General features: G+C 51.4%; 2 protein-coding genes across 2 annotated transcripts in view; both read left to right on the forward strand.

Moving 5' to 3' along the window:
- Nucleotides 1-15,236, forward strand: part of Ehd4 (EH domain containing 4) — a 68,810-nt gene extending 53,574 nt beyond the window's left edge. The window contains exons 4-6 of the mRNA XM_050134222.1: nucleotides 437-849; nucleotides 6,935-7,099; nucleotides 13,522-15,236. Of these exons, the coding sequence (XP_049990179.1) occupies nucleotides 437-849; nucleotides 6,935-7,099; nucleotides 13,522-14,058 (1,115 nt within the window). The 3' untranslated portion in view covers nucleotides 14,059-15,236. The remainder of the gene's footprint in view (nucleotides 1-436; nucleotides 850-6,934; nucleotides 7,100-13,521) is intronic.
- Nucleotides 15,237-18,745: 3,509 nt separating this feature from the next.
- Sptbn5 (spectrin beta, non-erythrocytic 5) overlaps nucleotides 18,746-25,280 on the forward strand; it is a 40,497-nt gene continuing 33,962 nt past the window's right edge. Inside the window, exons 1-6 of the mRNA XM_050133178.1 lie at nucleotides 18,746-18,930; nucleotides 19,092-19,259; nucleotides 21,112-21,228; nucleotides 22,861-23,018; nucleotides 23,469-23,697; nucleotides 24,463-25,094. Of these exons, the coding sequence (XP_049989135.1) occupies nucleotides 18,820-18,930; nucleotides 19,092-19,259; nucleotides 21,112-21,228; nucleotides 22,861-23,018; nucleotides 23,469-23,697; nucleotides 24,463-25,094 (1,415 nt within the window). The 5' untranslated portion in view covers nucleotides 18,746-18,819. The remainder of the gene's footprint in view (nucleotides 18,931-19,091; nucleotides 19,260-21,111; nucleotides 21,229-22,860; nucleotides 23,019-23,468; nucleotides 23,698-24,462; nucleotides 25,095-25,280) is intronic.

The raw sequence follows: 25,280 nt of genomic DNA on the forward strand, positions 1-25,280 counted from the left end.
ATTCCCGTGCTTGCTGGACACCCTGGGAACGCAGGTGGCCTCCAGGCTCCCTTCTTTCTTCATCTCAGAGGTTTTCTGGAAAGTAAGTCTTGTCCAGAGAGTGAGCCTTTAGCCTTCAGTGTCAGGACTGGAGGTCAGTTCTGCCCCTCACCTAAAGACCTGTGCTAGGTGAGGTCAGAATCATGAGTACCAAGTCAGTTTGCCTACACACAGGGCTTCATCAAGCTGATCAGAGGCCCCATTTTGTCCCTTTCCTTGGGAGGGTGCCAGATCCCCAGTATTAGCTACGTGCATCCAGCCCAGCCCTCTCATGAGAGATGGTTTTCAAGTCGTAAGCCCTGCTGCCTCAGATTCAACGCTCTTCTTCACTAGCGTTCTCCCACGGCCATGTCCCTCATAGTGTTCCGCCCACTGACAGAGCTTTCTCTCCACACAGGGTATGACTTCTGCCAGGTCCTACAGTGGTTTGCTGAGCGGGTTGACAGGATCATCCTACTCTTTGACGCTCACAAACTGGACATCTCGGATGAGTTCTCAGAGGCGATCAAGGCCTTCCGGGGCCAGGATGACAAGATCCGAGTGGTCCTGAACAAGGCTGACCAAGTGGACACCCAGCAGCTGATGCGAGTCTATGGGGCCCTCATGTGGTCTCTGGGCAAGGTCATCAACACGCCCGAGGTGCTTCGAGTCTACATTGGCTCGTTTTGGGCACAGCCTCTGCAGAACACAGACAACCGCCGGCTCTTCGAGGCTGAAGCACAGGACCTCTTCAGAGACATCCAGAGCCTGCCCCAGAAGGCTGCAGTGCGCAAACTCAATGACCTCATCAAGCGGGCGAGGCTGGCCAAAGTAAGCATCAGATGACAGGGTGGGCCCTGGGGCTGATGCTGGGTTGCACTGCTATCATCCCAGAAGGCTCAGAGAGGGAATGTGATTGGTGCACTCCTTTAATCCCAGTACTTGGGCAGCAGAGCTGAGTGGAACTTTGTGAGTTTCAAGGCCAGCCTTGTCTTCACAGGAGTTCCAGGCCAGCCAGGGCTATGATAAGACCCTGTCAAAAAAATCACCATAATCTTGCTGCACCATTAATCTCAACATTCAGGAGATAGAGACAGGTGGATCTCTATGAGTTTGAGACTAACCAGGGCTGCACAGGGTGATTACACGCATTGAAACTTGGTCAGGAAGTGGAGTCAACTCTCCTTCTCTTGGTCTTCTGGTATAAAACAAAAATAGCCATGGAGGGGGGCTGACTTTGTTCTGGCCATGGTGTACTGGGTCAGCCTTCTGGGGTTCACAACTGTGGTTCGTTTAGTAGACACAGATTTGGCATGCCCAGGCCAGAGCTAAGTCATCTGGTGGAGGAGGAAGTCCCAGAGTCCCAGAGGGAGGAACTGTACTGACCAAGGAATGGGTACTTGCCCATATGACCTCAGAGGATGGTGCCTAGGTGCCTGTCAGGTAGACAGGATGGCTCCCCAGAGGATCACGGGCCTTCCAACACCTTCTTTCTTTTCATCAGCCGTCTTCCTACTGCAGCCAAATGTGCATGTTCCTATGTCTGAAGAGACCTGCCCCTGGCTGTCAGTGCCCAGGACACACAGTGCTACAACTTCCTGGTTCCCTTTCTTTTTCTTTTTTTTTTTTTTTTTTTTTTTGGTTTTTCGAGACAGGGTTTCTCTGTAGCTTTGGTGCCGATCCCGGAACTAGCTCTTGTAGACCAGGCTGGCCTCGAACTCACAGAGATCCGCCTCTGCCTCCCGAGTGCTGGGATTAAAGGCGTGTGCCACCACCGCCCGGCCTTGGTTCCCTTTCTTACACCCCAGGGTGTACATACTTTTCCTCTGTGTGTCACCAAGCTAACTTGAGTCCGAAGGGTGCTGTGTGAGTCACCACTCGCTGTCCTTTCTTCCTGGTATAAGCTACTTCTTCTCAGAACTTTTCTAAGCCACTTTATTCTGTCCTGCAAGGCAGCTAGTTACTCTAGCTAGTTCGTGAAACCACTCAGCTGCAGCTCTTCTGAAAGGCCTACTACCCTAGGCCTAGTGCATGGTAGCAGGAAGTATGTCTCGTTTTGCTTGTTTAAGTGGTATTTCTCTGTTCTAGCTGTTATAAATTAATTTCAGGGTATATAAAAGTCTAAATTAGTTTTGTAATTGTTGGTGTTTTTTGTTTGTTTGTTTTTTGAGACAGAGTTTCTCTGTGTGACCCTGGCTGTACTGGAACTTGCTCTTTAGACCAGACTGGCCTCGAACTCAGAGATTTCCCCCGCCTCTGCCTCCCTAGTGCTGGGATTAAAGGCATGCACCACCACACCCTGGCTAGCCTAAATTATTTTCTAATCAAAGCTAGTAGCTCCTGTAGACTTTACAAATTTCACGGGATTTAATGTCCATGGACATTTTAAATTTGCCAGTCGCTGCTGAGGGGCCAGTGACTGAAGATACAGCTATATTCAGCTATAGGGGAAAAAGGTGGGAGAGAAAGGGAATGAGAAAGAATATGAACAGAGAGCTGGAGAAAGAAAGAGACGGAATGTGGATGTGACTGGATAAAGAGCTGCTGGAAATGCTGAGCACCACAGCCTGTAGTGCTCCCGCCATCCCTGAACCCCTGGAGACCAGCGTGGCCTAGGTTAGGGAGACACAAAATGCCTCTGTGTTCTGAAACTGAATAATGGAAACCCTTGTGCAGATGTGGGGGGCGGATGTTCAAATCTGCTGAGCTTACTTATAGGAAAAGAAACAGCATATTCTTTTCTTCCTAAGAATAGTGTCTGGCTTGTTCCTTTTCACAGAGGAAAATGCTTGTGGCACATCTACTTCCATCACCAGCTCCCCAGTGCCATTTGCACGTGATATGTTGCAATACCAGCTGAACATTAGGACAGGAAGCTGCCTGGGCTGGCTAAGAAGCAGAACTGAACACAGTGGCCCCTTACGTGGTACATGCTAAGTGGGTGTTCCATGAAGCTGTACCCCTAGCCCTCCTGCTGCAGTTGTAGGTTCCACTTTTGAACTTTGTTGTTTATTGTTCTTAAAGAAGCAAGGAGCAGCCTGGAGGTGCAGCTCCACGGGTAGGGTGCTCGCCTAGCATGCCCAGAGCCTTGATTTGATCCCCAGCACTGCACAAGTCAGCTTCGGGGTACATACCTGCCGCCCCAAAAGGACAGAAGGCTCAGAAACTCCAGGTCATCCTCAGCTATGTATTAAGATTGAGGCTAGCCTGGACTATGTGAGATTCTGCCCAGAAAAACACAAACAAAAATGTGGGGAAGGGGTAGGCAAGAAACCACTGAGTCACCCTGGACTACTTATATTTCCTTATAATGCTTTTGTATGGGTATGGTCATCTTTCTCTTGGCACAGTTTTCCTTCTGCAGCAAAAAAAAAAAAAAAAATTGCTTAGAAGCCATTTTTTGCTTGATAATATCAGTTACTTGACAGTTGGGCATCCTTATCCTTACTTCATACGTGAAAACCTGACATTCAGAAAGCAGTGTAACTTCATGGAGCTGATTGACAGCCTGGGAATATTACAGAATACACATCCCAAGCCCAGATAGTCTGCTTGGTCCAGAAAGTCCTGATCTGTATCCAGCGTAAACATCTTCTGCAGTATCTCCTTACTTTACGCTCTTGCTTTATATATTAATCTATAATTCTGCTTATTCTAGAAAATTCTCTATCGACAGAAAACCTACAAGGGACATTGTAAAATATGGGATGGGTAGGTTTCTAGATATCACCTAAGAGATAGGAGATCTGAGTCAGCTGATGGGATAATGATTCCAAAATTCATGGCCCTCCCAGGGGAAGCAAATGTATCCTCATTTTTTAAATGCTCATAGCAGATTCATTTAGAATAGCTAAGACGTAGAAACATCCCAGTGGCCGTGTATGTAATGGATGGTACTCAGTACTGGAGAAGAATGAATATTGATATGCAAAACAACATGGAAAAGTCTGAGCAGTGAGTTCTCAGCAGCATGTGCCATCTCTCCGGCCTTCTTGGTGGCGGTGGGGGGGGGGGGGGGGAGGCACACACACATCATCCCTACCCTTCGCTCCTCTTCCCACCCCGGACTTGAACAGGTGCAGCACCCGTTTCCCATGCTGCCGGGCCATGCAGTGGTCAGTTAGAGTTCACATCTGAAATAGTGGTGCACACTCCAGTAATCCCAGTGTTCGGAGACTGAGACAGGAAGATCGGAAGCTTAAAGCCACCAGAACTATATAATGAGGAAGCAGGACACCAAGGACTGACGGTCCACCTCGGTGGTAGAGCAGTTCTCTAATGTGCTCAAGGTCCTGGCTTTTGTCCCCAGCACAGGGGGAAAGGGGAAGAAAAAAACCAAACTAAGGGGTGGGGAAGACTGGGTGAGATGGCATGTCTAAGTGTCCTGTGGCTGCTTTACCACAGGCTGAATGACAAATAAATTCTCGTAGTCTGCAAACCAGAAGGCCAAAATCACGGTGTTAGTGATCACACATCCTCTGAGAGATCGAAGTGTCCTGAGTTCTTCTGGCTTCCTTGGGCTCAGTGGCCTGTGTTTTTATCTTAACCACTCTCACCGTAATACAGGATTTTAAAATACAAACAAAAAGCTTGGAGATTGGGTAATTTTACTGTCTTTTCTATTTGTGTATTTTCAAAGCTTTTTTTAAAAGACTTATTTATTATATATACAGTGTTCTGCCTGAATATATGCCTGCAGGCCAAAGAGGGTGCTAGATCTCATTACAGATGGTTGTGAGCCACTATGCAGGTGCTGGGAATAGAACTCTGGACCACCTGGGAGAACAGCCCGTGCTCTTAACCATTGAGCCATCTCTCCAGCCCCTCAAAGCTGTTTTCTAAGGAACAAGAGACTGTCATGTGCTCTGGGTTAGCCCCCTTGTCCAGGATCCTCACCTTTTGTCAGAGGGAGGCAGCCTGCCAGAAGTCTGTTTGCTCTGAGACGCCAAAGTTTACCGCACAGTTCTTCAGAGTAAGCTATTTTAGGAAAGCCTACATATGAGTTTGGGAAATAGAGTGTAGTTTTATTCTTCTGTTAACCTGTGCAGACCTCAGTCTTCCTTACGGGATAAGCAAACTCAAAAGGGAGAGAAGCACACAGGCAGACCCCATTCTGCAGGAGGCTAGGAACGGCCACCACCCACTTGGAAATCTTCACTCAGCAGGGAAGCAAAGCAGCTTTTGAGGAAGGAGTGGTGGAGGTTGAGAGAGGGGAGCGCTGGCTTTCAGAGGTCACTAGAGTTCCGTGGAATTTAGTTTGCTCTTCAAATGCGCACTTTCCTCTTAGTCATATGTGATATGTGGGGCCTGGCTTTCCTGTTTGCAGTGTTGAGCATTTTGTAGCTCATCAGGCAGATACAGGCTGAGAGTGTGAGAATCACCGTTCAGTGTGTGGTGATGCGCCCTTCAGTGCTTCTCCACTGCGAGCTTAAAATAGCTCCATCCCTGCCTGGCTTTGTGGATGGCAGTGCCCACGCCTATATATGGAAACCTGTCTCTCTGAAGGCTGACCTCAGATGCCTGCCGCTAAAGGCCCCCTTAAGCCCTCTTTAAGACTGTTAGAATCACGTGTGGTTTTGGTACCAGCTTTGATCTGAGCAGAATAACAAACCCTTGTTCAGTAAGACTTGGCCGCTTTTCTCAATCTCACATTTTTTTTTTACCTAAGCATTTTGTGGGTCTCGGGTTTATTATTGAATTTTTTAAAGTGGGGACAGTCGGGAGAGAGGTTTCACTGGGTAGCCCAGATTGACTTGGAACCCGTTGTGTAGCCCAGGCTGGCCTCAACCCATGACAGTCCTTCTGTCTCAGCTTCCTGAGGGCCGAGGTTACAGACATGAGTTACCATGCCCAATATTAACTGGAAAAAAATATTATCATAAACCCACAAACAACAGTCTCAGTCTGAACAGAGGAATTTCAGACAGTTTATTGTCACTGCACGGCGTGACATCATCAGGCATAGTGCAAAGTACACATGTTGTATGTTGATAACCAAAGCTGCTGTGAAGTCACACAGTGTCACAGTGAGAAACACCTTAGAGTCATCCCAGGCTTGATGTGGAGTTAGTCTCTGGGGGCTGTGCATTCAGAAAGCTTGAACTGTTGTCAGGTATTCTTCTAACCCTACATTCAGTTTTAAGGAGTTGGTCCCTAAGCAGTAACCATACAGCCCAGCATGTGTTTATCTTCAGATGGCCTCTGTGCAGTGCAGGTGCTTGCAGATTCTGCTGGGCCCACCAGTGTGCATGCACCCCAGAGACCCTCGGCTGAGCTCTGGGATCCATCTCCTCGCTCTCCCCGATGTCCTTCTTCCCTGAGGCTCTAATGAAATCTGTTATCTTCACTAGCATTTTCCAGTCTACATGGCTGCTTTATTTTTTAAATCGTTGCTCTGTTTTTCATCCCTTCCTATTTTAGCTATTTATTTGGCTTTTGAATTACTCTGTAGACTTGAAGTTCTGTAAAGAAAACTTTTGTCATGAACACAACTTACTGACCTGAAGTCGGAAGTGGAAGAATGGAGAACTGAGAGAAGGAGGTGACACGGACAGACAGTGCAGTGCCCTCCTGGGGAGACTGCTTGCCCTTCCCGGTTTGGGAGCCTTGTCATCCCAGGTCTCTTATCTGCCACATTCTACCTCCCATTGTCTTTCTGGGCCTTCCCTCTTGCACAGCCTTTGATGTTGGAGTTCTCTCTGCTCACCATCACTGTGTGGTCTCTGTATATCGGGTCCCTCTGGCCCTTGCTCAAGTCAGGCCAGCTCTCAGGAGCTCTGGAACATTCTTGCTCCCCCTAGGCTGCCTGGCTCCTCACCTTCTCTTGTGGTCAGAACCAGAGTTCTGCGTGGGAATGGGTCCATTTATCTCTTCTCTCAAGTAGCGTGGTGTGTACTCACCCAACATATCCCCTCAGGTACATGCCTACATCATCAGCTATCTGAAGAAGGAAATGCCAAACGTATTTGGAAAAGAAAGTAAGAAGCGGGAACTTATCTTCAGGCTTCCGGAAATCTACGTGCAGCTGCAGCGAGAGTACCAGATTTCTGCGGGGGACTTCCCTGAGGTCAAAGCCATGCAGGTACTGGGAGCCCCCATTACAATGTCAGGAGGAGGTTGTGGGAATGGCAATTCCTTGCCACAATCAATGCCTAGCTGGTTATAGGGAATATAAGAAAGTCTCAGTTTAATGAAGGAGAATTCAATGAAGTCACCTTCCTATTGGTGACCCATGATGATGGCCTCCTATGACTAAAGCAACCGTTGTTTGCCTTCCAAATGTCTTTTTAAAGGGGAGAGAATTAGCCAAAGGGCAGTGAAGCTCACATGAGAAAGACAGCCAGGCTGGCCTCATAGGTGATGCTCAGAGTTGGCTCTGAGGTTGAGGTGACCCTGGGTTTTCAGAATCCCAGAACCTGAAGGGAATTAGAGCTGGGCTTGGCTCTGAAGGTCACTGTATGGCTGCAGGAGCCATACAATGAAAAAGTGTGCTTGGCAGGCTGGCTGCTGAGCACCGAGCTGGGGCCCTGGATGGACAGGCTGGCTGCTGAGCACCGAGCTGGGGCCCTGGACACAGCCTACTTTGCTCTGTTCAGCAGCACTCTACTGAAAGCCTAGTGTTGGTGACCTCCAGCCTGATTGCAGAGTCTCCGGTTAGCTCTGGGCAGTTCCGGGCAAGCCATAATGGGGCTGCATTCAACTGCTTTGGCCCAGTCAGTGTCCGCTGCCCCACAGGGATGGGATGTCCTTTGGAGCAAGGTCATCACCTTCTTGTCCAGTGTAGCACACATCTGCACAGGGCACCGTCCTCTCTGTTAAGCAGATGACATGAACTCAGGTGCTTACAGTTACCAGCCGTGTAGCCACAGAGGAGGAAGCCGTGTCATCTTGTCACCATGTCTGCTGTCTCCTCACATTAGTGGATTCCCAGAGCATATCTACCAGGAGGATGATTCTGCAGTTACTGGGTGTGAGCTTGTTGGGGTCCTGTAGCCAAGGAAGACTGTATGGCCTGCCTATGTGGGGACGTCCTATCTAGCTCAGTAGTCACTGTCCTATGGGAATATGAGCCCTCATGGGCATAAAGGAAGCTAAAGTCTAGATTTGTATGTAAATCGCCTTTCAAAATTGGTCTCAAATTCTCAACAACTCCTGGGTAGACTAAACGGAGGCTTTACCCTAAGACCAACTGTTATATCTTTCACTCCAAGCCCTACAAGCCACGGAGAATGGCCCAAGTCAGTGGGTGTGCAGATAAGGTTGGGCCTCAGAAGGGAGACGGGGAGGAAGGAGTGGACAAAATAGGGGTAAGGTAGCTTCTGTCGTGAAACACTGAATGGCCAGGGCAGGGTAGGGTAGGAGGGGGGTTAGACTCACCGTCCTGGTGGCAGCTCTTTGTGCCTGGCATCAAGGGCATCAAGGTATGATCTGGTAGCAGGATCTAGCCAAATCTTTAGTTTGTTTCTTTGCTTAATTTATTCTCTCATACAATGAATCCTGGCCACAGCCTCCCCTCCCCCTCCTCCCAGCACCAGCCCCATGTCTCCCCCAGATCTGCTGCACCTCTGTTTCCCTTCAGAAAAGAGCAGGCCTCTCGGGAATATCAACTGAATATAGCATAACAAGATGCAATAAGACTAGGCGCAAACCTAGAGGCAACCCAGTAGGAGGAAATTTGTTTTGTGACAAATATAGAGACATATTTTTTCTTTCTAGCAATAAAGTAGGTATTCTGTTCAGAAGAGGAATTACTTTTCTACTGGTCACAGGATAACTAGCTTGAGGACTAGTGCTTAGTTGACTCCCAGAGACTTCTTTTTGAGTTTGTTTGTTTGTTTTGGTAGTCCTTGTTGTCCTAGAACTCAGTCTGCAGGCCAGGCTGGCCTTGATCTCACAGAGATCCTCCTGCCTCTGCCCCCCCCCCCCAGTGCTGGGATTAGAGGTGAGCATCACTACCGCCCAGCTAGGACATTTTCTTTTATACTCAGGTTGTGCCCTGCATCCCATGGCACAGCTGGAGGACAGCTGTTTCCTTGTACCCTTCATAAGGAAACTTAGTATCTTGGCTTAAATGAAAGCTGTGAAGGAGTGCCCACCCTGTACTAGGCACCACACATACACACTCATTAGCTGTTGGTACACTGCCCATACTACATGGTGACTCTCTGGGCTCTCACGGCCTGTAGGCGAGCTCCCATAACAGAGCAGACTCCAGAACAATAGCTGTCCGGGAAAATTAATCGGGCCTATCTGGGTCAGAGGATGCCTAGGCTTCCAAGAGCTGGGGCAAGGGATAATCGCTAGGGTGTGACCCCAACCATTAAGTTACTTTGTTGCTACTTCATAACTGTGATTTTGCTACTGTTATAATTGTAATGTAAATACCTGATATGCAGCCCCCAAAGGGTTGTGACCCACATGTTGCAACGCTGATCCAGACTGCAGTGGGTGCTCCGTAAATCCATGCTGAGCGTTCTCCTTTCCCGGAAGCCATTGATGGTCCACCATCCTCAGCAACAGGCATTCAGTTAACACCACTGTGTGGGGGTCAGAAGTAGAGGCTAAAGCTTGGGTATTACAGTCACGACCTGGGCATATTTTAGGGTCATGAGGACGGTTCATCACAGCTGGCTTTAGGTCTCTGTTCCCCCTCTCAAGAGACCCCTGGTCAGGGGGTGTCACATCTATTACATTGAGCCAAGTGTGTGTTTCTATTCCCTTAGCACCAGGACAGGCTGCCTATGTCTGTCCTGTGTCCTGTCCCAAGGGACGCTTGCCTATTGTGTAATGACTGCCCTGCAGCTTGAGAACACTATACTCAGTTGTCCTGAAGAATTTGACCTCCATGTGGAGGAGTTACCATGTTTTAACAGCAGAGGGCAGCAGAGCCATCCCTATCTGCTCCTCTCTCTCACACATTGGAAAACTGCTCTGGTGAACTTAGGGAGTAACTGGGTAAAGAGGACCCAGCTTGAGACTGGGCTAGGAACCTGCTCTTTGGAAGGAGCAGCCCCAGGATCCTGGCCCCAGTGGTACACTTATTGATCTCTTTAAATCCTGACTGCATGACTATCCCAATGAAAACGATTGCTGTCTTAGGCCTTCCCTGCTGGAGGGCCATAGCTTGTCCTCCCCACTGCTGCTCAGGTCTGTGAGGACCTGAGTTTCTTAAGTGTGCGCTTTCTGGGCAGACGTAGCTGCTGCTTGCTAGTCGTTCCTGCAAAATCATGGCTGTTGCCCTTTGTTTCTTCATACAGTTGCCGTCAGAATCGCTGGCCTCTGCAGGCTGGTAGACAGTTTGGGCAGACATAAACCCCACGTGTCTGTCTGCCAGACACAGGGGCTCTGTGTGCTCAGGGCTCAGACTCGGTGTTCCTGCGCCCAAGGGAATTCAGACCTCTTACCCAGTAGCATTGGAATTCTTATGTGGGAAGGCCTATGTCCTTCCTCCTCATCTGGTCCTTTTTGTCCCCTAGGCTGACTGTGTGGCACTGTCAGCAAAAGACCTGAGTGTTGGTAGCACTCTGTGGTGTGGGGAGTGGAGGTGATGCCCTGGTGGTTCTGGTCAACCAGTGAGGATGCAGGACCCAGAAAGCAGGACTGTCCTGCTCAAGTGCTCAGCCGAGTACAGACTGCCGAGTTTCAGCTCAGCAGGTTAGGTGTGCAGTACTGGCTGCCTGCAGATGTGATGGGAGATCTGTTCTGAAGACATTATAGGCAGCCATCTTTTGGCTTTGTCCCCTTAGTCTGAGTGCTGGGGCTTTCCTTCCAAATATGAACACAGAATTCCTGCCCTGCCACACACCTTGAAGATCACAGTTTTTGTTCTCTGCTAGACACAGCTTCCATATCTATCTATAAAGTGACTTTGCTAGGTAATTCAATGGTATGTAGCTTTTAAGTATTAGATTAGCCATGTGTAGTAGTAGCATACACCGATGATCCCAGCACTCAAAAGGTAGAGGCAGTAGGACCTAGAGCCTCGGAATTCTTACTGTATTCTCGCATGTGTATCTGTGGCTGTGAGTGCAGTTATCCAGAGGTCAGAAGAGGTCATCATATCCCAAAGAGTTGAAAGTACAGGTGATTGTGAGCCATGCAATATGGGTGCTGGGAATTGAACTTAGGGTGTCCTGCTGATTTTATATGGACATGCTCCTAACCACAGAGCCATATCTCCAGTCCCCACCCTGAATTCTATTTGCTCATTTGTTTGTTTGTTTATTAGTTTTTTTGAGGCAAAGTCCCACTGTCCTGCTGGTCTAGAACTCACAGAGGTATGTACACCTGCTCTGCTTCCAGAGTGCTGGGATGAAAGGTGTTTACCACTGTGCCTGGAATCCCCACCCCAACCCTGCAAGGGCTCACCTTGAATTCTTGACCATCCTGCCTCCACCTCCCAAGTTCTGGCCTTAGAGGCACGTGCTATGCTGTTGGGACCATTTGGAGTCCTGGCCTCCAGCTGCTCTCCCCTGCTAGCGATCTTTACTTTCCTTCTGATTTGAGTTACTGAAAGCTGTGTCAAAGTTGTTTACCAGCTCTGCTTCACGAGCACGTGTTGCCTTGGCCTTGAGGATCAGAGGATAAGGTTTTCACCTGTTCGCCCACCTGACTGTTGGACATACAAGCCTCCGTGGTGCTATTGAATAAGGGGCTTCTTAGCAGGGACTAGAGGTCCGTGCCTCTGTCTGTGTCTCTTTGTGTGTTTCAATCTCTAGCCCCTTGCCTGAAGCTCGTGAACTGTATGGTAGCACATAGAGCGCAGACAGGCATTGTGCACTGCACTACTGGAAGGTCACTGAGGCTGGCTCTACCCAAGAAGTACAAGACAAAGTTCAGCTCTGCTGAAAGATCCCTCTTCCCAAAAGATGGGTGGAGACCTGCTGTGACCAGCTTACGGGGCTCAACCTGGGTTTCAGCTTGTGCTCATTTGAAATAACTGACTAGTCTACAGCTGCAGGATTCCCACAGCACTGACAGCGACCTTGGGGAAGCCTCCGCGCAGTAGGCTGTGTCTCTGTGGGGATTCACCGCAGGTTTCCTGTCCTGTAGTCTTCTGAGCTCATTCCTACAGAGGTTAAAGCCAAGGAGCGTGTGCCCCAGCCTGCATCAGTATTATTTCCAAATAATTCAAAAAGGAAGTTCCTTTCACCAGGAACTAGGGAAATTGAGACAGGGCATGGTTATGTAGACCAGGCTAACCTCAAGCTTGCAGCAACTCTATAATCTTTACCTTTTGAGTGCTGGGATTATAGGTGTGTGGTACCACGTACACAGCTACAAAGTTCTCAATTAATAGGATTTTAATTTTTTTGGGTTTTTTTGTTTTAATTTTTTTCTAAATATGGTCCTTGAGAGTTTTTTCAATCTTTATTTTTTTTTAATTTAACTCTTTGCAATACATCCCGATTGCAGCCTTCCCCCACCCCCAGATCCATTGCTCCTTCATTTCCTTTCAGAAAAGAGCAGGTCTCCCAGTGATAGCAACTGAATTCGGCATAGCAAGATGCAACGAGACTAGGCGCACACCCTCTTATCAAAGCTGGGCAAGGCAACCCAGTCGAAGGAAAGGGTCCCATGAGCAGGCAGATGAGTCAGAGACACCCCCTCTCCCACTGTCAGGAGTCCCACTAACACCCCAAGCTAAAGAACCACAGCATGTGTGCAGAAGGCCTAGTGTAGACCTGTGCAGGCTCCATGGCTGCCATTTCAGTCTCTGAGCCCATATGGTCCTGCTTAGTTGATTCTGTGGACTGTGTACTCCCGGTGTCTTCAACTCCTCTGGCTCCTACCGTCCTTCCTCCCCTTCTACAGAGTTCCCCGAGCTCTGCTTACTGTTTGACAGTTGGTCTCTGCATCTGCTCCCGTCAGCTGCGGGAGGAAGCCTGTCTGATGACAGTTAGGCTAGGCACCAATTCCATGAATATAAATATAGCAGAGTATCATTAGGGATCATCTCATTGATTTTTTTTTTTTTTTGTCATGTTTGAGTCTACCCTAGATCTCTGAGCCATCCACCTTCCAGATCCTGACCATCCAGGCAGTGTCAGGCATGGGCTCCCTCTTGTCCCTGAGTTCTTTCACAAAGTAAAGAGTTAGCAGATGCGGTCTCTGGTCTTAACGCCATCTGGATAGCCCATGTGATTGTAAAGCAAGGTTGTAAGCTGTCCTTTTTCACTCCCTGGATCGTTATGAAAGTAACAAGTGTGCGGCAGGACCTTTCTGAGAGTGATCTAATTCTCTAGGGCATTAAGGGCAGGGAAAGGTTTTTCTCAGTCTTGGGCGATGGCTGTAACTGCTGCAGCCTCCAGAGAGAGCAGCTGCTGTACAGAAAGCCACATCTCAATCCGGAAGCTTGTTCCTTGTTCCTAAGCCCCTCTTTACATCTGGTGAGCTTGGACATGGGAGCCCCAGCAAAGAGGGTGCGGTGGGATGTCTGCTGTAAGGGAACCCAGCAGCACCTCCTGCAGAGAACCTAACACCAGTTCTGGTTCCCTCCCGTAGGAGCAGCTCGAGAACTATGATTTCACCAAGTTCCACTCGCTGAAGCCCAAGCTGATCGAGGCCGTGGACAACATGCTGACCAACAAGATCTCCTCCCTGATGAGCCTCATCAGCCAGGAAGAAATGAACACACCTACGCAGATGGTGCAGGGTGGCGCCTTCGATGGCACCACCGAGGGGCCCTTCAACCAGGGCTATGGGGAGGGGGCCAAGGAGGGTGCCGATGAGGAAGAGTGGGTCGTGGCTAAAGACAAGCCCGTGTATGACGAACTCTTTTACACCCTATCGCCCATCAATGGCAAGATATCAGGTGTCAATGCCAAGAAGGAAATGGTGACGTCCAAGCTGCCTAACAGTGTCCTGGGCAAGATCTGGAAGCTGGCGGACTGCGACTGTGATGGCATGCTGGATGAGGAGGAGTTCGCGCTGGCCAAGCACCTCATCAAGATCAAGCTGGACGGCTACGAGCTCCCGAACAGCCTGCCCCCGCACCTCGTGCCCCCCTCCCACAGGAAGTCCCTGCCGAAGGCTGACTGAGGGTGCACAGCTGGGGTGGGAAAGGAGGGGGTGCCTGGGTCTGAAGTCTGCCCTGCCACTGACTTGCTGAATGTCCTTGGCCAAGGTTCTGTTCTCTCCGTATCTCAGCTTCCTCATGTAGGACGGGGAAGGGCAGATACTGGATGCTGTATGAGGTCCCTTTACCTCTAAAATTCCTAAATTTCTATCAAAATATTGAGAAGAGCACTATATATGAAGATTTAAAGTCTAAGAAGAAAAAGAGATTATCCAAAGAAAAAAATGTAGATGTGGACCCAGGCTGGGGAACTCAGGGAGTGAGCTGGGGACGCACTGAAATCCAGGATTGTGCTGAGCAGTCTGTTACCATAAACCTCTCAGTTCTTCAAAGGGCACTGAGAGAAAATAATTTATTTTTCATACTTATCTTTCTTTCTTGCTGTATTTAGAGGGGGAGGGGAGCAGAACAGAGGGTTGTTTCTCTCTGTTGACTGACACCAAAGAGAAAGAAGAGTGATACCCAGGTTTGAAAGAGGATGTACCATATCTGTGTGTGCCCAGAGAGTAGGCAGCCAGGCCAGGAAAACCTGCCTTGTTCACGCACCTGCTGCATGACCCTGCCAAGGTTCCTTCCAGCAAAGCTGGATTCGGCTAGGAATTTGGAATTCACATCCTCTGTCCACCCCTGGCAAGGACTGTAGCTGATGTTTCAGATCATAATGAAGTCTGAGGATTGGCTTTTCTTCCCAGCTCACCCAATAGGTTGCAGCAGAGTCAGTTTATGAGACTCAAGAAAAGAGACAGTTCCCATCTGTCACTAAGTGTGCCCTTCGGCCATTGGATGTCCCCAAGGCTTTTTGGTAGGCGACAGAAAAGTGAGTGGCAGAGTTTAAATTCCAGAAGGCCATGTCTTGAATTGTGTAGTCCTAGAGACTCTGGGCCCAGGTACAGAGAGACTGGCCCCATCCTGAGCTGTCAGTGGAGATCAGTGTCTTGATGATTGGCACTGCTGTTTGATTTTTAAAGAAAAATGTGCATTTTGTTGTGTCCAGTTGTGTTTTCCTCACAAGATGAAGCTTTTCTGTAGAAATCTTTTGTGTAACGCCTTGTCTTCCAAGCTAGTGTGCTGCTCATCAGGAGTGCCTATCTGGGGCCAGGATTGGTCTGCGCACATACCTCTCCCCAAGCCCTTGAATTTCCCTGGCCCACTTATTCAGTTGCAGGGGCCTGCTCTGCAGCCCAGCTGAGGACACGTCTGCCATCACTTATGACACTTAGGAGTCACAGCACGGCGGCGCCCACATAGCCCACCCTGACAGCACCAGAAATGAGTGAATCTGAACAGGGCCCCTGGATCTTCAGAAAAACATACCCCTCCCCCAATTGTCTGCCTCTGTCAACCTCGGGGTCAGAAAATGGTAAAAGCTCACACCTGTTATTCCGGTGCTTGGGAGACTGATGGAGGAGGATTACCATGAGTTTGAAGCCCGAACTCCGTTGTTAGTTTTGTGGCAGTCTGTTTTAAAACCAGGGAGAACTCTTAGGTCACCATGCGTACTCCCCACCTACTCTCTAAATGACGGCTTTAAGAGGAGCGTGGTGTGCGTTTGACTCTGCATGAGTATGTTTTAATTAACTGGACACACAGAGGGGAATGTTTGATCCTGGGGCTGTAACTGAATGCAGGCATCTCTGTGCTGTGAGGACCCTGGTGTCCACGGTGGTGATGCCCTGGAGGGCTGCCTCCCCCCCAGTTGTCTTGCTGCTTTTTTTCTCGCACTTGTCATATATCTCCGTAAATATAATCACAAATGTATGTCTCAGGAGTGTCTCGAAAGTGTCTGTATGTTCTACGTACATATGACCAAGTCGCTTCTGTACAGAACCTCAGAGGAGGCCTTTCTAGGGACTGCAAGCTAAGATTTCTGGGATTTCCCTTTCCAGTCCTCTCCACCTTCTGCTGGGAGAAGCCTGGCAGCTGAACCTCACCACACTCTGACCCGGTGATGCTCCTGAACAGAAATCATGGGTCTATTCTTCATGATATTCTCTTATTCGTCATGATAAGTTTACCAGAAAGGAAAGCGCCAGGGATGGTGGCCAAGTGAAAGAGTGTACCTTCCCAGAACTGACACGGCGTTCCTAGACTGTCCAGAATACGCCTCCACGACATGCCTCTGCCCACCTTGACTGTACCGCCCTACCCCGTGTGTTAGTTTTCTGAGTGTTACAGAAACACTTGACAGAATTCAGTTTCTAGGAGGGAAAGTCTACTGTTTGGGAAAACTCAGCACAGAGAAACAAACATGTATGCATTCCGCTGGCTCCGTTGGGCCTGAGGTGAGGCGGAATGTAACAGCCAGGAGCATGTCACAGAGGAGGCTGTTGCCTCTTGACAGCCAGGAAGCAGAGGGAAGGAGACAGGAGAGCTACTTCCAAGGCATGCCTCAGTGATCTGCTTCCTCGCCATATCCGTTAGTCTCATCCTTGGATAAACTCAGAACCCTTATGGTCCAACCACCATCCTATTGACCAAGCCTTCAGTACACACATATTCCAACCACCATACAATCACCCTAGTTTTCAAGGAAGCCACCTCAGAGGGCTTACACACAGGAGGACAGGTTGGCATGTCGTCTGTGACTGCATAGCTACTTCATGCTTTCCCTGGTTCCAAAGACCATGTTTGTAACCACCACATGGCATCAGATGGCAGGAACCCCTGCAAGTGAGGGGAAGTGAGCCCTTAAGCTAGGTCCTGCCATCCTCCCCTGCCAGGGAAGTCCTGAGCTCACAGAGTAGGCAGATGGAGACAGTAAGATCCCAGAACAGGGAGCCTGAGTTTATTCAAGTAACCCAGGGCCCAATTCAAGAGCATGTCAGAATATAGTATTTAGCAACAGTAAGTATACAATGCCTCTATTTTATAAAACCTTATTTAAAAGTGTCCATCCACACTGGCTCTGACTTGTAACTGTGCCCACTTCTCAAGAGGAAAGTAGTCCCTTGGGTCCCTTTTGGCAGGAGATGGAAGAGCCCAGGGAGCTACGCCTCTTCCCCATGCCTCCCTGTAACCCCAGTTTCTCCCGCATCCTCTCTGGGAAGAGGTCTCACAGTGGGTCACATGACTGGGGACAAAGACCCTACTGAAGCTCATACCTTAGCTGAGAGCGTGAAAGCCCAGGCTGAAGGGACTGTGGGATGGGTACTGCTGGGTTGTGGGGCGGGGCAGCGATGAGCACACACCCCTGAGACGCAGGCCTCACTCTCACGCACTTCAGGTGTGCACCTGCACAACATTGGGCTTTTCCCTGTCACCCTCGTGATGATGCCGACCTGGATCATCATTCAACACAGCGTATTCCTTTTTCCCCGAAGTTTGGGTATAGTAGACCCCACCCCTCTTTCCAGGATGGACCCTGTTTAGCTTAAGCCAATTGAAGTATTCCCCTACAAAGCAGGAACTGGTCCTGAAAGACTGTGCCATCTCCCCCAGAATCTTCCTTGGAGCTGACGGTGGTCCGGGGCTCCAGGCAGGCCATGCAGAGGTGGTAAGCTCCCTCCTGTCAGAGGAAGGATGCGCGCCTGCCCTGGGGGTTCCATACAACTGGCTAAACTTGGGCCGCAGTCTCTGAGTGGCTGTGTGTGGATGTCCTTGAAGGCTCTGGGAGAGGGTGTCCCTGTGGCCAAGGCTCCTGAGAAGAGGGCCTCTGACAGGCAGCGTCTGGGAGGGGGTTGTTGCTTATAGGGGAGTGAGTGGGAGCTGCCCCCCTGAGAAGCTGCTTTCCCTGGTACCCTTGCCTGTCACAATTCATCTGTCACTGGCTGCCTTCTCAATGCTCGGCTGAGCTGGTCGGAGCCTAGGAAGCTGAGCCCAGGATGTTAGGGTCCCCGTAGTTGTTCTCAGGTTTGGGAGGGGCTGTCCATCATCCTAGGATGGGGTGCAGGAGGGAAGTGAGCCCACAGCTTTCAGCCAGAGACCCTGGCCATTGATGTCTCATTCAGACCTCAGCATCCGACCATGTTCTCACAGAGCCAACAAGACCCTCAGAGCCAAGACCCTCACCTGCCAACAAGGGAAGCAGCCAGGGGATGGGGTAGAGAATGGGGGGGGGACCCCCTAGCAATGAACCTAGAACATTCTCGAGCCACCCCCTCCTGTCTGGGCTCCGCCCTGTAGCAGGTGGGAGGACAATGCTGCCTGTGTGGCATTACCCCTGACAGGCTGGCAAAGGGGAGGGCCACACTGTGGCCCCACTCCAGCCTGACTTTTCTGGTTGCCTTTCCCTTTCTCCCCAAGCCCTGCTATCTGGTATCTCCATCTGACAGCGGGGACCCAGACGCCAACTGCCAAGGTGAGCAGGCCCTGTCTTCCTTCCGTGCCAAAACTGAGCCAAACAACAGGGGCAATGGCTGTGGTGGTAGGACTAGCGGGGATTCGGAGAAGAATCTGGGGGGGGGGGGTGACTCTGGGTCATTCAAGTGCAGGCTACCAGTCAGGCTTCTTATCTGCATAGGCTCCACCTCATATTCCTGTCCTTCCTGGGAATAACGTGGCTGGACAGGGCCTCGGGCTTCTGGCAGGAGGTTCATCAGTGCCCACAGTGCTTCCCAGCCCCAGTGCTCCCACCATCTCCAGACACAGGGAGATGCCAGTTGCCATTCATCCTCCAAGAGCTATAGGGTCATAGGTTGGTTGTCCCTTCGACCCTCCAGTTCCTTAGCGTCTCTGAGGAAGAGACTCAGGCCCGCAGCTCCGCCTGGCCGAGTCCAAGTTTGGTCATGGACTCTGAGTATGAGACCGGCCATGTGCGCAAGCTCCAGGCTCAGCATGCGCAGATGCAGGAGAAGACCTTCACTAAGTGGATCAACAACATCTTCCGACTGGGCCGGGTAAGTGTGGCCTGGGAACCTCCAGGTCTGGTCAGCGACCTGGGGACCTGCTATGGGATCCCCGGCCTGCAGCTCTTCTGGCCTGCTCCTCCCAGGCTTTAAAGTGGGGTGGGCAGGAGATGCTGGGGCGATCCCACATCTGCCCCCAATCCACTCCTCAGGCGGGTATCAGGATTCAGAACCTGTATGCAGAGCTTGCTGACGGTGCCCACCTCCTACGGCTGTTGGAGCTTATTTCTGGGGAGGCCCTGCCAGCGCCCAGCCCAGGCCGCCTGCGTGTGCACTTTCTGGAGAACAACAGCCATGCACTGGCTTTTCTCAGGGCCAAGGTGTGTTCTGGGAAGGGGTTTCTGCGTGAATAGCTGGGTGAGCAGCAACCAGAGGCCGTCGTATGATAGGCCTCAGGCAGAGCAGGAGATCCGGGCCTGAATACCGGGTGCAGCCGAGGCACAGGAGCCAGCACAAAGCTCTCCTTGCACAGTGCACTTGACTCAGGCCACCAGCTGGCCACAGCAGGAACAGTCTGCATCCCAGCAGGACAGAAAGCATCTCTGTCTGATAAGGGAGGACTGCAGGGTTCTTTGCCAAAAGAATCTGAGTGTTCGTGATCTTCTCTCTTCTTAAACCTGGACATGTAGCTCCACAATGACTTATCAGGCAAGATGCGTAGTCAGCCACGTAGCAGAGTCCAGGTGTGTGTGTGTCCACAGGAGGCTTCAATAGAGAAGGGTTCAGGAGGGCACCAGAGTCACCTGGGGAAGAGACAAACCAAAGAGATGGGTCTTAAAAAGAGGCAAGAGTCCCCACAGCACAGGGAGCCCCCTCATGACCAGCGCCACTGGTCTTTTGCCACATACACATATATAAACACACACCACCACCACACCAAAGTCTGAATATTTGCTGATTCCCTGCCATGGCGATCGAGTTCACTGATCCGCTGATATTGCTAAACCTAAAGCTGGGAGACCTGACTCTGGAGAGCTGGAAGGAAGGGACGAGCCCTCCTTTAGCCAGGTGTCACACCTTCGAGCTGAGGTGAACACAGAGTGGGCCAGGAGGAAGGGAAGTGCATGGGTGCATCATCGCTCAGAGACCTGTGAGGTGCAGCTGTGCCCACAAGGTACAATGCCTAGGGAAGCTCCTAGCGCAGGGCTAGAGACCTGCTCACAGCTGCTCTGGTCTTACAGGGCACCTCCCTTTGCTCATTCAGCTCATCGTTCCTACCTGGTAGACACCAGTAAGAAAGGTCTACTAAGAACTGGGGTTGTATTGGGGAGCAAAACCAACACCCCACTAGGGGAACGGTGGTGTACATTAGGTGTATGTTTGTGTCAGTAAACGGGAGCAGATGTGTGTGTCTAGGTAGGATGGAAATGCATGGTTGCAACTTCAAATGAGATGGCTGGAGCAGCCCATGTTGACAAAGCGACACCACACCAGAGGCTTAAAGGAAGAAGGGACTAATCATGCCGACGTCTGGGGGGACAATATTTTCAGACAGCTGAGACAGCCAGCCTGTGCAAGGACACTAAGGCCTGTGTTAGGATCAGGCACCAGGGATGCCGCAAGCAAAGCCGGAGTCCTGATCTCACAGTTCTCCTCCTTGGTACCGCATGATTCAGCAGAGAAGATGGAGCCAGGGGGTACCAGGCAGATCCCATGAGGCCCTGCTACATCTGTCCAGAGTTAACCCATCCTCTCCTCTGAGGAGCGAGATCTAGACCAGTGGCTTCACCCTTGAGCCACCCACTGTTTGCTCAAATGCAGATTCCTGGGCCCAGACTCTAGAGAATCTGGCTGGGTGGAGATGGAGACCCTGGACTTCTAACAGCTCTGTTGGAGTTGAAATACCTACTGAAGACTGAGGTCTGGGGGCGATTCGGGGACCCAGCACCCTCTTGAGATGCAGTGGCAATGGGAAAAGGAGGCAGCACCACATATGAGGGTCCGCTACCCAGGCTGGTTTACCTGCTCAGAGAGTACGGGGAGGCTTAGACCAATGTCCCAACTATTCAGAACGCCATCCTTTTCCTGACATTGTCCATTGTCTGCTCTCCCTGGAGGACCACTGGCTGGAGGAGGCCGGATTCCAGGACCCTCCCATCTCACAGCCTCCTGGACTCCGGGTTTCTCGGGAACAGAGGCTTCATGGCTTAGCCCAATCACCCATGCCCGCAGGTGCCCATAGCCTTCATCGGGCCAGAGAACATTGTGGATGGAGACCAGTCGCTCATCCTGGGACTCCTCTGGGTCATCATTCTGCGTTTCCAGATTTCCCACATCTCCCTGGACAGGGTATGTCTCACTCTCCAGGATGCCATGGCCTAGCCCAGCCCTGGCTTCACCTCGGGCCCCTGGGGACAGAGCAGTTCTACCCATGCTGATGATCCCACAGCAGACCCTTGGTGCTCACTCTCCGTCCGGGGCAAAGAACCCAGGGTGCTGCTATGTGCCGAAATAAGAATGAGGTTCAGGGACCAGTCACTTGCTGGTGAGGTGCAGAGTGGCTGGTCACCAACCCTTCCTGGTGTGTTACTTGGCACTGGATCCTGGCCACCTTCGCTACACCACAATACACCATCAGAAGAAGTTAGATATAAAAAGGGACCCTGGCCCAGAGGACTCTGAAGTCCTCGGGATCTTGAAGATCACGGTCCCCATCTTTTCCTGTCCCTCCTTCCCCCTCCGCCTGGGTCAGAAAACACAAGCAGAATGTCCTGATATCTGTCAAGTTTCTGGTTTATGATTTCCAAAGCCCCACCCCCATCTCCACCTGGGTTGGGGAAGTCGAGCTGGAGAGTGAGACCCTAATAAAAAAAAAAGTCATGGGTCTAGCATATACAGGACGCCCCTCAAAACAAACCATCTGAAGGCCCGTGAACTGGCTCAGTGGGCGAAGGCATTGGCTGGTAAGCCTGGTTCTCAGGGCCCTCTGCAGCCACCTCAGGCCTTCTCCCTGCTCAGCTGGGTCCCGGGCAGTGTCCTAGCTTCTCTTACACACTTCTCAGCACCACCAGAGGAAATTAGATATGGAAAGAGATTTCACCTCAGAAGTGTATGAAGATGTATAAACCCTAACAGTAACTGCCACAGAGAATAGAGAGCTGAGGTGAAAAGGCCTCGTGCCTGGCCTACAAAGCCTGGGGTGACAGGAGTGTGGTGAGCCCTACCTTCCGTTCTGTGAGGCCTCAGGTCAGTTGGCTCCAGCCTGGCCCTTCAGAAGGGTTGTGAAGGGGCTGACTCACAATTACTCTTCCGGAACTAGCTTCATTCGGAAGGGCCCTGTGGTGGGAAAGCATGAGAAAGAAGTGTACTAAATATAGTACAGTATCCTAAAAACACCGTGATAGGGCATTAAGAGAGAAAGAGAGGCTTTCCTGTAAACCTGGAGCGTTAGACCATAGGCCTGCCTTAGACCTGACCGCAGAGCCTGAACAAGGCCACACCTCCCTGCTGCTCCTCTGGGACAGAGTTTTGAAACAGTCCAGGCTGTGACTTGACAGGCCTCAATGTATGCTGTGTGGTTCCTCTGTGTTCCTGGTCACATGTGCTATACTGAGCTAAGTCACATGCCTGAATCTTCCCACCAACCCTAAAGGGTTATTTAAAAAAAAAAAAAAAAACAAAAAAAAAAAACAGACTTTTCCTTTCCTGAGAATCTGCGAAACCTTAGGAAGACTGCTTGGGGGTTTGGTCCAGAGATGAAGGCTGCTGTCTAAAGAGGCTCCTCTGGCCTTCTCCAACCATCCTTTCTTGGAGAGCCCAGAGAGTCCCTGTCGTGCCCACTCCTCGTCTCTCCCTACCACTCTCATTTTTCACTCTTAATAAAGCCCCTGTCCAGGCCTCTGAGCCTCCCTTGCCACAGCCTGCAGGCTCTGGTAGCTTCCACCCAGCGCACACACTGACCCCACCACCCTGTCCTGCCAGGAGGAGTTCGGGGCCAGTGCAGCTTTGCTGTCTGCTAAGGAAGCCCTGCTGGTGTGGTGCCAGCGGAAGACAGCCAGCTACACCAACGTCAACATCACCGACTTCTCCCGCAGCTGGAGCGACGGGCTTGGCTTTAATGCCCTCCTCCACGCGCACAGGTGCGTCTTAAAGCCTGAAGGCCTCCAGCCACTGAGGCCAGAGCCCCCGGCTGGGATGCTGCCGGCTCTTCCACCCACCCTGCCCTCCGTGTCCCTGGGCCTGGAAAGAGGAGGACAAGTGGGGCCGTAAATGGAGAGACCCTGGGTCTGGTCCCTGCCCTAGGCCTGCCCCTCCTCCTTCCCTGAAGGGCCCAGTCCGCAGCTTTGCCTTTGACCCCTGCCTTCCCTGCTTCCTGTGCTTTGTCTCTTCCCGGTCCTCTGTCTAGCTAGTGTCTGTCTACCCCTTGGGGATGCCCCACCACACCTTGTCCTGGCCCCTCTGCCACATTAACCCTCCCTCCTACCAAGCTCTGCCTGTCCCCCCCCCCCACTATCAGCGCTGTCACACTAAGCAGCTAATGTAAGCAAAGCAGGCCATTCTTCCGAGGAACCTTCCTGCTCTCTGCCCAGGCCAGACCTGCTGGATTATGGCTCTCTGAGTCTGCAGCACCCTCTGCACAACCTCTCCTCTGCCTTCCGAGTGGCTGAGCAGGAGCTAGGCATCGCCCAGCTGCTGGACCCTGAGGACGTGGCCTCCCTGCATCCAGATGAGCGCTCCATCATGACCTATGTGTCCCTGTACTACCACTGCTTCTCGCGCCTGCGCCAGGGGCAGACGGCCCAGAGGAGGCTGGCTAAGGTTGGTGACAGGGGACATGTCTGTCTGGCTGTCCCTGTGCCTTACTGGTTCCCTGGCCTCTCTTCTTTGTGCTCCATGTGTGACATAGAGGTGACAACTCCTGAGTGATGGAAGGCTGTCTGGGTGCCCAAGGGAGTGTTAGTGAGTACCTAGCATGCATGGTGCCTGGCATACAGGAGAAGCCAGGGGAGCAGTGACCCTTTCCGGCCTTCTGCCTCCACTGCCCTAGAAAACTGTTCCGCTTCTAATGGGATTAAAAGGTTTAGAGAACTAAATCTTCAAGGACAGGCATAGAAGAGGCTCCGTGCAGCAGGTGCTACTCCAAGTCCATGCTTTTGGGGAGCTCTCTCACGCTGTGGATGCAACGGCAGAGTCTTAGGCCTGGAAGGGCTGTCCTGGGGGTTAGTGTGGGGTCAGAAACTGGGAGCTGATTTAGGGAGTTGGGGCACACACAGGGAAGAAGAGGCCAGACGGCTGGGAGTGGGGGTGGGACGGACCCCTGTACTGTAGGCCCTCAACCTGCAGATGAGGCTAAAGGAGCAAAGTTAGATGGAGGAAGATGTGGTCGCAGCCCAGTTGCGGAGAGAGTACTGCCGTCTGAGGGTACAATGTCCCTGCCACTCTGCTGGGTACAAGGGGGGTGTTTTTGTGCATCCACAACAGCCTTATGTGGACAACTCTGCCTGGCACTTAGCACCAGTGGTGGGGCTTTCATTCTGAGGCCCAGCCCAGGTGCAGCCTGACCAGCACTCCGCCCTCCTCCAGATCCTGCTGCAGCTCCAGGAGACAGAGGCATTGCAGGCACAATATGCGCAGCTGATGGTTGACCTGCTCCGCTGGATTGGAGAGAAGCAGATGCAGCTGGAGGCCCGGGACTTCCCAGACTCGCTGTCTGCCATGCGCCAGCTACTGGCAGCTTTTGCCTCCTTCCATGCCCAGGAAAAGCCACCTCGGCTGCAGCAGCGAGGAGCCATAGAGGCCCTGCTCTTCCAGCTGCAGACAACACTCCGAGCCCAAAACCGAAGGCCGTTCCTACCCGGAGAGGGCCTGGGCCCTGCAGAACTGACCCAGCGCTGGGCAGAACTAGAGAGGGCGGAGACCTCCAGGAGCCAGGCCCTGCAGCACAGGCTTCTCCAGCTAGAGCGACTAGATACTCTGGCCCGCCATTTCTGGCGCAAGGCAGCCCTCCGGGAAAGTGTTTTAAACGAGGCAGAGCAGATGCTAGCACAGGCCAGAGACTCCCTCATCAACCCAACCACAGGGGAGGCAGCCACCCAGAAGCTGAGCATGTTAGAGGCTAGCATCCTGCCCCAGGAAGGGCGCTTCCAGGCCCTGGGAGAGATTGCAGCCATCCTGCAGCAGGAACAGTATCACGACTGGGCAGATGTGGCCCGCAGGTGAGCGCCAAGCAAGTGAACCCATTTGTCCTCACAGCAATCTCCAGAAGAGCAGGGTGGTCTGTGGCTTCAGAGACCTGCTAAAGAGATAATCCCATGGACGCACAAATTCACACCACGTATAACTTACCCACGCTGGTAAAGCACTGGTCTCTCTGGTTAGCCTCTCATTAGTTAGAACACTCA

The sequence above is a fragment of the Alexandromys fortis genome, unplaced genomic scaffold, assembly GCF_014885135.2.
Source record: "Alexandromys fortis isolate MF-2015 unplaced genomic scaffold, M_Fortis_MF-2015_v1.1 scaffold_6, whole genome shotgun sequence".
Lineage (NCBI taxonomy): Eukaryota > Metazoa > Chordata > Mammalia > Rodentia > Cricetidae > Alexandromys > Alexandromys fortis.